The sequence below is a fragment of the Aedes albopictus genome, chromosome 3, assembly GCF_035046485.1.
Source record: "Aedes albopictus strain Foshan chromosome 3, AalbF5, whole genome shotgun sequence".
Lineage (NCBI taxonomy): Eukaryota > Metazoa > Arthropoda > Insecta > Diptera > Culicidae > Aedes > Aedes albopictus.
The window spans coordinates 203,837,421-203,850,481 of record NC_085138.1 but is presented as its reverse complement, the minus strand read 5'-3'; the positions used below and the strand labels follow the sequence as shown (position 1 = coordinate 203,850,481).

Here is a 13,061-nt window from a genome sequence, read left to right as displayed (position 1 = left end):
CGAACGTGCCGGGGCTATGATCGAACCCATGACCATCTGCTTATGAAGCAAACGTGTAGCCACTACGCCACGGGCCCCGGAGTTCCCCGCTAATTATCGCATACGGCTACTATCGCAGTCGGCCGAAAATGTCGCAGCAGTAGTGCATTTCAGCTAACACGCGATCGACCCCCGGGGCTCTGCTCGATTTCATGCTACGGCTATCTCCTTCACTGATGGAGCTTCGGTATTGACACGGTTAATGCGTCGAACCCTCGGCGGATCATGCTGAAGTGTTGATGGTGTGGCCGGCACTTGAAAAAGGTTTACAAAATGCTCGAATCAGCGTTTGAACTGGTCAGATGGATCGGTCGATAACGGTCCAGACGTGTCTTTCATGGGCATCGTAGCATTCATCTTAGTCCCACTAAGGCGACGTGATGCATCGTAGAGGAGACGGATGTCGCCGGTGTTAGCGGATTCTCGCCTTCGTCGGCTAGGGAGCTCGCCTACGTTCTTTTGTCCCGCGAATATGAGTGGTTCAATTCCTTGTCGAGATCGAATAATGCTGACGGGTTACGTTACGGCTTTGACTTCTCGTGTTTTCGCTCGCTTTATCACGGCTTTGGCGTTTCTTCGCTCCTCTATCTTCCTCATGGTATAATATGTGATGAGAGCACCTTCCTCGACGAAAGAACTTTTCACCGCAGCGTCTTCCAGTTGACGCTTGATTCTCTCCTCCTGTCGATGGATCCTCGCAATGCGCAGCCGGATCTCGCTCATTAGGAAATGATTGTCGACCGCAATATCGGCGCTACGTTTGTTCCGTGATTCGAGAAAGCTCCGTTTCCATTTCCGGCTGATGCAGATGTGGTCGATTAGAGTTTCCGTGACGCCGTCACGGGAAACCCTAGAAACTGTGCACTGGTCAATGGGGAAGAGCGATCCCCCAATTATCATGTCTTTCTTGCCTCAAAACTCTGCAGACAGCTCACCGTTTTGGCTAATTTTTCCGATACCACGACGTAAATTACTGTTTTATAAATGCGCCATATGCGGTTTTTAGCTTTGCGTTCGTTAGATGGTTAATATGAAGACCATTTTCATGTGAAAGTTATTCCACAGACAAACAGACGTATCACTTGGAACGAAATGCGATAAAAATCATAGCCACGAAAACACAATCGCCCAATGCAAATAACGCTGTGGTTCACAAACCCACTGCCCAAGTAATACAACTTGTTATATTAATGTTTAAAATACATGTTTCATACAAACGCCCATGTTTTGTTTCTCGAGTGCGAAACTTAATTTCGTACACTTATATAACCGAAAAAGCGCAAAAAATGGCGGCTTATAAAACATCTTCGATGTTGCTAAAGATGTTTTTCAATACATTATTATAACATAAGAATATGTATTGATAATGTTCTCAAAAACATTCCAAATACTAATTTATTGCTAGCAGGAAAAAAAGTAATTTGACTATTATGTGGTATTTGGTAATGGCTCAAAATAATTTTCGAACCTTACATTCTATTTGTAATTTACCATCTCAGTGTTTGGACACTATGACATAATTTCATGTGCCATTTAAAATTTATGATGAAATCAACGCATTCACTCTTCATTAATTTATTGGCTATCCATCCGATTGAAAATAAGAAAGGAAGTTTTTTCATCTCTCGGGTTTGTGTGAGATTTTCGAACAATTTTTCAGACATGCAACATGGGGGCTTCATGACACAGTACGGTCAGGAAGTTTTAGAATACTGTTTGTAATAACGATCTGCTTTTAGATCGTAGAGCTTACGTTCGTTACAAACAAGGAAAATATATTATTTCAATAAATTTTTAAAACGCCATAGGAAAAAATAATAGAAAACCTTTGCAGATGGACAAACGGTTCTACATAAAATTATTTGTATGAAACTTTTGAGCAGGCACTTTAATTTATCTGGACTGATAGGACAGAATTCAAAACATTAGAAGTACGTTTAAATTACATCGCTAGCACTTCTCAATAACATGTTTGCCGGAAACTACTTCAATTGGTTGAAATACATTCAAAAAACGTTATAGCAACGAATTTGAAACATCCGTTTCCAACGATATGATTTTTGTTTTTGGATACCTGTTTTGAACTAAAGTATAACAATAACAAAGTTTGGACGAAGTTCCTCCTGGAGCAAAAGAATTCTAATATTCCCAGTGATTAAAGATTAAACTGTGCTTCGAAGTGAGATGTAGTCGACACGTAAGTACCTTAAGTGAACATTTGCTGTTATTGGCCTGACATTTAAGTGCGAAGAATATTCCCCATGCAGTTGAAACCCGGAATTTTCGACTAGTGAAGTTGGATTTGTTTCCAAAACCGTGCGTCGGACCTAACTTCGGAAGTGGTGCGCTGTATAGCTGGCCAGGTTTACTATACACTTCCGAAGTTAGGTCCGACGCACGGATTTGGAGAAAACCCCAACTTCGCTAGTCGAAAACTCCGATTTTCAACTAAATTGAGAATATCATAATTGAATGGCCTCGTATTTTTAAGTACAAAACATGTTTCATGAAGAATATATTAGTGAGTGAGAAGAGAATACGAACTACCAAACTGGTATAAGCACGTATTTAAAACATAAAAATAACGTTATCGTAACATGTTTGTGCCCAAAGGTTGTAAATATGTGCTGCTGATGTTTCACATATATTCTTTAATTGAAGGAAGGCGATGAGACAAAAATCTTGTGTTATCAACATTAAATAAACGTTATTATAACTTGTTCTGAGATTGACAAGATTTTTAAAAACATGTTATTGCTGAACATGGTTAAAACTTGATTTCAACACAAGATGTATGTAGTTTAACTTATAATACTGTACTGCAACATCTTTTTTAAATTACATTTTAGAGGATGTTTTCTGTGTTACTTGGGTGAGTAGATGGCGATAGTGAGCAAACTTCAAACAGTAGCAAAAACGATGCGAGCGCCATAAGCGAGCGATTTGCGAACTACCGAATATTTGAATAATTCGTTGAAAAGGGATACGATGGGAAGTGAGTAGAGTGAGACGTCTGTTTGTCTGTGGTTATTCCATTCCATGATCTTTAGTTTTCCATGATGGAAGAATGATTGATGGCACGTTGAAATGTACCGTTGGTGTTCAGTCAATTCACCTAGAGCTCTAAAAACTAACCAGCTCCCATGCATTTCCTTAGTAGTACTGATTTTCATATTTTCTGGGGAATGTCCCATTCTGGGGATATATCATTCTGGGGAATGGGTTTCTTGGGTGTGACATACAGTCAAACAAAGTCTTAATATTGCTAGTGTAACGAACCATCTAATGAGATTCGAAATAAACGTGATATCCGAACGATCATTCACACCAGTAAATGTACTGCGGCAAAATAGAAAAAATCCAACGGGGTTGCGGTGGTTTCGACCGCCGCAGTCGTTCCGCAAACGTCAAAAGTGCTCGGTTCACGCTAAAAAGCTCTCACTCACTAGGTTGCCATTAAATTCAAAAATAATGAAAATTGTTTCATTTATGGTTTATGTAATCGCAATTGCTGCCACAACATGTAACTTATTCCTAAACTATATTAGGTGTAGTTTTAGCACTTAAGTATGCAGCTTTACGCCATTAAACATAATTTAGATTCTCAACTATTTATTTTTGTTTCAAGGTTGTGTGCATACTTTTTGAAGTGTGCAGCAGTTTGACGTTTGCGGAACAGGTCTTCTTTGTCTTCTTTACTCCGCCAGGTTGGAAGATTTCTCTGGATAAGCAATAGGTTTGAGCCGCTTGCTGATCGGTCGCCTTTCGGCTGTAGTTTTTTGTATCAATACATTAATTTTGTGCTTAATTCCTACCTTCTATTGGAAAATCCGAAGAGTTCCAAATAATGAAATCCATCGTGTTACACTACCTATAATGGTACCCAATATGCTAAAGACAATGAATTATTTAACAAAAATATCTAGAAATAGTAAAACATAACACGGTGGTTAGCAACGCACAAAAAGGATTAGAAATGTTTATTTTCTCATTGTGCACAAGATTTTCGCTCTATTTGATCAAATGTCGAGTACCGAACCGATGGTCTACCCTAGTTCGTCAGATCTCCGCCAACATATAATCCAAGCATGACACAATTCATTTTTCTTGTATTATTCTATAGTCAAGGCTATTCATTGATGTTTACCATCCCTTACTCTTGCTTTCATTCTCGCCCGTTCGACATGTGACAACCAAGACTTGCATCTTTGGAGATAGCTCGTTTTCAAGAGCAATTAATCAAACGGTTAACAGAGGAAATGGCATCCCAATTGGACAACCTGTCACCGGCAGCCAGCGCCGTCATGGTGCCACAACCCTCGCTGCACGACTACGAGTGGACCTTCTCCCGGAGTTTCTTCTACTCGTTGACGATTCTGAGCACCATCGGTAAGTTTTCTCGAAGTTATTTGTGAATCGATACGCTGTTGTTTGTGAATCTTCGAACGCCGCCAGCAACGATAACAATGTAGTGGCCGGTCATATGTGTAGAACGAATGAAAAACCTGAACGAGATATTCTCAAAGAAGCGGTCATTGGAAACTATTCATTGGGAATAATCGCGCAGGGTCGGGTTTGTTACATCTTGCTAAATTTAACTTTTTAGTTTTGAACTGATTTCCATCATTTTATAGTACTTCCAAAAAAAACAGCGAGAAATAACAAACACGAAGCACGTATGTACAACAAAGCAATCAGTAAACATTACTGATCGGTGGATTTCAATTCGCCAATAGACTTGACTGCAATCGGCCCTTGACCCAAATACAAAGACCGGCCCTGAAGTTCGTTTTTCTATTGTGTCTGGAAGAAAAGCGGATACGCTGAACAAATGTGCACAGAGGAAAGTGTGTAAGGAGATCCCAATCTTACTTTCCTTGTTACTTAACTTTTCTCACTATCCCAGTGGACAAGTCGGAAACAAAATGCAAAAGTTTTCCGAGCAAATGTAGAGAACTTTTCAATAAATTAAAAGATTTTCAAAACAGCAGAAAATAGTTCACGAGAATGCTAAAATGTACACGTACATATGGCACGAATGGTATTGCTAGAAGGCGGGCGCAAGAGGTGGAAAAAAAATCTGAAAGACGACCAACTTTCCTCTGCAAACAACAGAATCAGTTAAAAGTTTTCGCCGTGAAAGAGTTAGAAACTGGATTCGCCATTGGGAGGAAATTTATTGTTTGTCTGATTTTCCTGCTGTCAGTCGTATTATCCAATGGGTCGAGAAACAGCTTCCGTTATTGTTCATTAGAAATTTACTGTCCGATGAAAGGTGGTATATTATTCAGTAGGTTGAAATGGTGGACACTGCAGGGAACAATAATATGGAGTGAATAGATTTTTCCGCCACAAGTGATAACAATATTATTGTGCACCACAATTTTCGAGTCATATAAAAAAAAATAAAGCTATCAATCTCATTTGACCTTCCAAAAATACATTCTTTTTGATGTTTGTTATCTCCGCCTATTTTCCCTTATTAGTTATTATTAGGTCTTCAGGTTCGTCATATGAAGATGGCTTCAGCTCTTTCTTGACAGGGGTAATTTTTGAACATAGACGAGTGCACCGATGAACATTGAGTTTACTGAGCCTGAAAATTTTTGACGGCACAGCGGGGTCGACTCTCAACAATTTCTACTCAGAGATGCATCATCAAAATGCGATGATATTTTTTTTCTTTGATTTCTTACATGAATTTTCATTTAAAGTTATGCATATACATACAGTTAATGCGCTAGCCAATATTTTTGCAACTTTATCTCGAAAACTAGATGCAACAAATTAAACAAATTTTCAGCTGGGTAGAAGTTGTTGAGTGTCGACCCCGCTGTGGTGTCAAAATTTGCTGCCCGAGTGAAGTTTCCGCGGGCGGTGCATCCAAAACATGTCTGAAGTCTGTATCAACTAATATGGCCACCCCGGAGCATCTAGCATAGGTTCCATGGGGGTGACATTGGGGACATATTTTCCGGTTTACAACCAAAACATGCCGTGCGACGTATCAAACTTCATGCTTTCAAGAGATTCGGGCAGAAAAAATTGACTGAAGTGTGTAGCAACTAATATGGCCGCTCCAGAACACCTGAAACCTCAAGCAGTCCTCATTCTCAACACCAAACCAATAACTCGTTGAGGCATTTTCCGTTGGTGACTCAACACCTGCATAATACCTGGATAAGCTATTTTTAATACCAGGATAACCAACCAATACCTTGTCTTGGTACGATACCTGGTTTTGGTATGCTGCAGCTATGTGTCAGTTATTCGTTCCTGCTCGGAATATTTTATTTCTTATTTTTGTATTTTTTGTTGGAAGTGAACACGCATGAAAACAAAAAGAACGGAATCAATCGGTGCCGCAATCGCTTGTTTTCGAATAGGATTAATATGAGAGCGTGAGATTAATGATGGCACTCATACCCTATTTGAAATAGTAGTATATATTTTTATCTATAACTGTTGGGAATGGAGTGAACTGTACGTTGATGCTGGTCGCGGAAAAGCATACGTTCTTACGAGAATGGAGTTGGTGGAGGTAGGAGTAGTACAATTCCAAGAGTAGTCATCAGGCTAAAAAACTCCGGTTGAAACTCAAGAAACTCCAATGCAGCAGTGTTTCAATCAATTTGAAGATATGGATATTTTTCAGTGGACGTGTGTGTAATTTTAGAAAAAATAATAGAAAAATACTTTATTCGAGGAGTCTTCACAACAAACCAACGAAAACGCCGAGCAGGTATGAAATATTTGAAATTTTATTAAGAATATTTTCATTTATTCACGTGGATCGTCAATTGTAACTTCTCGTGACGTCCACACGTCTGGGCAGTGGACGTCCGTACGCCCCTAACTAGCTCACCGATTAGATTGATCTCAGGGTCGGCTATTTCCTGCTCAGGGGATTCACTACTACACACTCATGAGAGGGACGGGACTCCAAGGACAACGCATACATACATACATTTATTTGTTCAACATCATTAAGACAAGACATAATCAACAATAGTAGGCCACAATACTCGGCTTGTGGCTGCCGCTCTCCATCCTCGGTCACGCCCAATGCTCACCAAGTCACGCTCCACCTGGTCCGCCCATCGTGCTCTCTGCACTCCACGCCTTCTTGTGCCAACCGGATCAGTTGCAAACACCAGCTTTGCAGGGTTGTTGTCCGGTATTCTTGCAACATGCCCTGCCCACCGTATCCTTCCGGCTTTGGCCACCTTCTGGATGCTGGGTTCGCCGTAAAGTGCAGCGAGCTCGTGGTTCATCCTTCTCCGCCACACACCGTTCTCCTGCACACCGCCGAGGATCGTTCTTAGCACGCGTCGCTCGAAAACTCCGAGTGCTTGCAGGTCCTCCTCGAGCATGGTCCATGTCTCGTGCCCGTAGAGCACAACCGGTCTTATTAGCGTTTTGTACATGGTGCATTTGGTGCGTGGGTGAATCTTTTTCGACCGCAGTTTCTTCTGGAGCCCGTAGTAGGCCCGACTTCCGCTGATGATGCGCCTTCGAATTTCACGGCTCACGTTGTTGTCAGCCGTCAGTAAGGATCCGAGGTAGACGAATTCCTCCACCACCTCGAACGTATCCCCGTCTATCGTAACATACTACCCAGACGGATCCAGTCGTGTTCGGTTCCGCCTACCAGCATATACTTTGTTTTTGAGGCATTCACCAGCAGTCCGACCTTTGCTGCTTCGCGTTTCAGGCGGGTGTACAGCTCTGTCACCGTTCCAAATGTCCTAGCGATAATGTCCATGTCGTCCGCAAAGCACACAAATTGACCGGATTTTGTGAAAATCGTTCCCCGGCTGTTGAGCCCGGCTCGTCGCATCACACCTTCCAGAGCGATGTTGAAGAACAACGCTATTTCACGCAAAAAAGGACTTAAGAACGAAGTTAATTTAGAACCATCAAGCACATTTTATTTATATATTTTTCCTTAGTAGTAAGGGTTAGATATTCGTTGTTGCCGTTTGTTGAGTTGGGACCCATGGTCTCAAGCGAATTTTTGGTTGGATTACCGAGATCTCGGCGATTCAGTAAAAACTATTACCGGATTCTCGGCTGTTGGATTCTCGGCAATCCGTTTGCTGAGGAAGGCGATTTAATTTAAGTGTGTACCTTTAGGGTCGGATGGCGTTGCCCGGTAGGCACAACTGGGGATGAGCCGGCAGGGGGCTATCCATATACCACGTGTTACTTTTTGTGGGAGATTCCGGGGTGGGTTTTTGATCTATCCGCTCTTAGTGACTCTACACGACTCACCCCTTTTTTCTTCCTCTATTCCTCTATCCTATCCGTACTCCTTTTCTTTCTTTTCCATCATTCCCATTCGCTCAGGCCTCCCGAGCAGGAGTGAATTACTGACACATAACTGCAGCATACCAAAGCCAGGTATCATACCAAGACAAGCTATTGATCGGTTACCCAGGTATAGGAAATAAATTATTTTGGTATTTTGTAGGTATTAATAAAATACCTCAATGAGTTATTGGTTTGGTGTTGAGGACTGCTTGAGGTATTATTCAATTATGGGAAAAATTGTATTTGTATGGAAAAATGCGCAGAATGCACATCACTTTACATTAGGTATTTTACCTCTTATGCAGGGACCTCATTCAGATTGGTTGGTTGGTTCTTTTTACTTACGGGTATTCCACTAACACGCCCAGGTTCATCATCATAAAAAAATAGGCGTGTTTCGAGTCAATCTTTGAAATCAGATTTAAGACATAATTCTTTCGGCATATGGTAAAAAGTCAAGTTTAAAAATTTCTAAACTCAGTATTCTATATAGCGTACCTCTCCCCAGAGAGATTAACGATAATCACCAGTATGATTGCAGCGAAATGGTAACACCCGTGTCATGTGTCGCCCGTCACATTTGATACCTCTAGATTGATTTCTAGTATCACGTAGCACACTTGAAAATCTCGAAGCATTGAATTCTCCCGAGCATTCACGGGATGTGGAAAATGTCACTTCAAATCATAACAATTTCATACCAGGAAAAAGGGTCCGGTGTGTTCAGCTCGGACGAGGGATGACTGCCTCTGCCTGGCTACACAATCACGCGGTGCAGCATTTTTCGAGCACGTCCGGCTGAGCATATTTGGCGAAATAGCATTTGCTTGTTATTTGTGACCTCTGTGAGCGTTTTGATATGGGGAGGGATCCAATAAGCCAACCCTTTACGGTATAATAAATTTTGGATGTGGCCAATATTCAGCTTTCTTTGGATGAGCATCCGTATGTGCGATAGGGTGGGTTGAGTTTGTAAAATCTTGGAATTTTCAAAATACTACTTTTCTGGCATTGGATGATTTTTAAGTATAGTTCTGTTTCAAGACGTGGGTGTTTTTTAGGATTCCAGTTAATAGCTTGATATCATTTCAGCTTTGGCGTATCAGATACTAGAATGTTTCACTTCCGTGGTCAGTTCTTAATTTCTTTGTTAAAAGCTAGGTTCACGAGCGGCAAGAGCGTAAAGCTAACATATCCCGAGCAGAGGAGACACAAATTGATAATAACAGAATCACATAGCCTGTTTTTATATCATAATTTGTTATTATTAACTTATCAAAGTATTGCTTTTCTATAACATGTTTTGTTGGGCAATTTTATTTTGTTATGACCAAGTTATTGGAATGCATCCACTAAATAATATTTCAATAACAGATTTTGTTGCACAACAAGTTTAGTTTTTATTCTAATATTGAGAGTGTACAAATATGTGATGAACACAGTCAAAACAAGTTTAAAAATTCACATATTAAGTTGTTATTGAATATAACAAAACATGTTATTAAACTGGTCTTCCATAGGAACATTTTTTTATTATATTTGTTTTTTCCGCTTATGTCAGACAAGTATATAACATAATATCTAGACGAACATTTGAAAAGGGCCTATCCGCTTTGCGTAAACAAACATGTTTTTGTTTCTGTAGGGCCCATCTGCATCCACCCACGCACAACAACACCCTTATCAGAAAGAATGTTCTTCAAGCTATCTGTTAAGGGTGTTGATGTGCGTGAGTGGATGCAGATGGGCCCTGCAGAGACATAAACATGTTTGTTTACAAAAAGCAGATAGGCCCTTTTCAAATGTTCGTCCAGATATGTTGTCTTAAAAACTCAAAAATTACTGATTCTATTATTCAGTTATTATACCAAAATAACATATTTTATTATGCTCATGATATTTTCTTCTGCTCGGGATCATTGTTTGACCAATGCCAACCCGAGCAGAAGGGAATAACAACAGCATAAGGACCTGTGTTATTTGGATAAAATAACTGAATAATAGAATCGATTATTTTCAAGTTATTAACATAACAGATGATGTTATAAACTTGTCTGTCATAAGCGGCAACAAATATCATAACAAAAAAATGTTCTTGTAAAACTATTCTAATAACTTGTTTTGTTAGTTTCAATAACAACTTAATAACAGTGCTTTTGGAAAATATTTCAATAACAAATTTTAATATTAATTTGTTATTGATAATAATCGGAAAGCAAAATTTGTTATTATGTATATCAAAATCGTAACTATTTAAATTATGATACTTATTATTTAAAATTATTCACTTTTTCTCACGAACCCACAAATACCATGAGTAACAATACTGTAAATGATCGAAAAATACTACTTCCACAAATTTTTCCAAGAGTTCTTCCACGGAATCATTCACAGATTTTCAAAGACTTCTCTAGAAATTTCTTCAGAATTATTAACAGAATCCCATCATGGATTTCTTCAGAATTTCCCGTGATTATTTGTCCCGAATTTCATCTTGAGATATCTCTGAAAATTTCTTTGAGAATTTCACCAGGAGTTTTTTCCGAACAATTCACCTGGAGTATTTCAAAAGATTTTGACAAGAATTCTAATAATTGCTCAGAAGTATTACTTTGAAATTTTTAAGAAGATTGTGCCAGGAGTTCTTTTGAAGACTTCTCCAGGGTATCGAAGGGTTCCTCCAGAACGTCCAAATGTTTTCCCAAATATTATTTAAGGAATTTTCAGAGGATTCGTTCTGAAATTTCCTTCCTAACTGAATACAAAAGTGGAACAAAACAAAAGGACAGATTATTACCTATTATCGAATTTTCGCTGTTTCTGTTACTGTCGTGATATTGTTGATAAGTTGATCAATAGTACAACAATAACAAAACTTGTACTTCAACAAAACATGTTATTGAAATGTAATTGAGTGAATGTATATCAATGAGATTGTCCAACAAAATTTGTTATGGAAAAGCTATGCCTTGATAATTAAATAATAACAAAACAAGATATAAAAACAGGTTATGTGATTTCGTAGTTATTAATTTGATATTCTCCTCTGCTTGGGAAATATTTGATCATTTATGAGAATTAAATTATAACCAAACTGTATTGGCAAACAAAAATATTTGTCACTCTCAAAAAGCGAATAGGGACAAACAGAGCCAAACAACTTGCCCGCAATTGGTCAAATATTTGGCGTCTGGGCAAAAAGTGTACGAGCACCCTAAGCATTTGTTGATGACCTACCCCTATTGACAATTCTTCAATATCACTTTCGTGGATACTTACCTTGTTTGATGGGCTGCAGTTCGCTCCGTTGACGCATCCTTCTCCACTGAACCCGGTCCTGTGTCAATCGCTACCATTCACCCTGCTCTTAGGTGCTCCTCGCCTGTCGTTTTTCCGGCATCCTGGTGGTGTGAACAGCCCAATTGAGCCTCCCGTGTTCAATTAGTTGCACAATATCCTTGGTTCATGATTCATGCGACATCGCCAGAAGCAGTCTCCTTCTTTACAGCCTTTAACGGTCAGTCTCGTAGTCGTATCAATCAGTGAAGTACTAGATTGAAAGTAGTGAGCTGGATTTTAGTATGGTGAGATGATCAATTCTCTATTTCTGCAATGAAATGGTGCAAACAGCGTGGGTTATATGATTTATTGGCTAATTTTATGCTGTTTGAGCAAAAGTTTGGGTAACTGTGTTGTTGTATTATTTGTTTTTGCAACTTCAACAACACAGTTATCCAAACTTTTGCTCAAACAGCATCAAATTAGTCAATGAATCATATAACCCACGCTGTTTGCACCATTTCATTGCAGAAATGGAGAATTGATCATCTCACCATACTAAAATCCAGCCCACTACTTTCAATCTAGTACTTCACTGATTGCCTCCTATTATCAAGGCATAGCTTTTTCATAACAAATTTTGTTGGACAATCTCATTTTGATATAATCAAGCTATTGATATACATTAACTAAATTACATTTAAATAACATGTTTTGTTGAAGTACAAGTTTAGTTATTGTTGTACAACTTATCAGCAAAAGCACAACAGTAACAAGTTTTGAAATCACAGCAACAATTCGGCAATTATGGCCTGTCCCTTTGTGTTGTTCCATTTTTGTATTCAGTTAAGAAGGAAATTTCTGAACGACTCCTTTTAAGGATTCCTTAAATAATTTTCGGATAAGCACTTAGAAGTTCTGGAGGAACTTTTCGATAAATCCCTGGAGAAGTCTTCAAGAGAACTCCTGGTGCAATTTTCTTAGAAGGTAATTCTTCTGAGAAATTATTAGAATTCTTGACAGAACCTTTTGAAAAACTCCTGGAGAAATCCTCAAAGAAATTTTAGGACAAATCTTAAGATGAACTTCAAAACTAATGATTACAGGAAATTCTGAAGAAATCCTTGAAGGGATTCTGGAGGAATTTCTAGAGGAGTCTTTGAAAATCCATGAAAGATTCCGTCGAACAACTCTCGGAAAAATTTCTGGAAGATTTTTGGAGTCATTTATGGAAAAGTTTATGACCAAATCTGTGGATGAATTTCTGGAAGAATTTTATGACAAAGTCGAAGCTCGTCGTATTTGATAATATAGAAATGACTAAAGTTCGATTATCCTGCGACTTCTAATCTCTTAGAATGAATTAAAAGCTGAATATAGTATTTTTCGAACATTTGAAAATATTTCTTACGTAAGAATGATGAACCTCA

General features: G+C 39.0%; 1 protein-coding gene across 1 annotated transcript in view; it reads left to right on the top strand.

Moving 5' to 3' along the window:
* LOC109416152 (TWiK family of potassium channels protein 7) overlaps positions 1–13,061 on the top strand; it is a 345,001-nt gene that overhangs the window by 197,287 nt on the left and 134,653 nt on the right. The window contains exon 5 of the mRNA XM_029863343.2: positions 4,238–4,428. Within this exon, the coding sequence (XP_029719203.1) occupies positions 4,238–4,428 (191 nt within the window). The remainder of the gene's footprint in view (positions 1–4,237; positions 4,429–13,061) is intronic.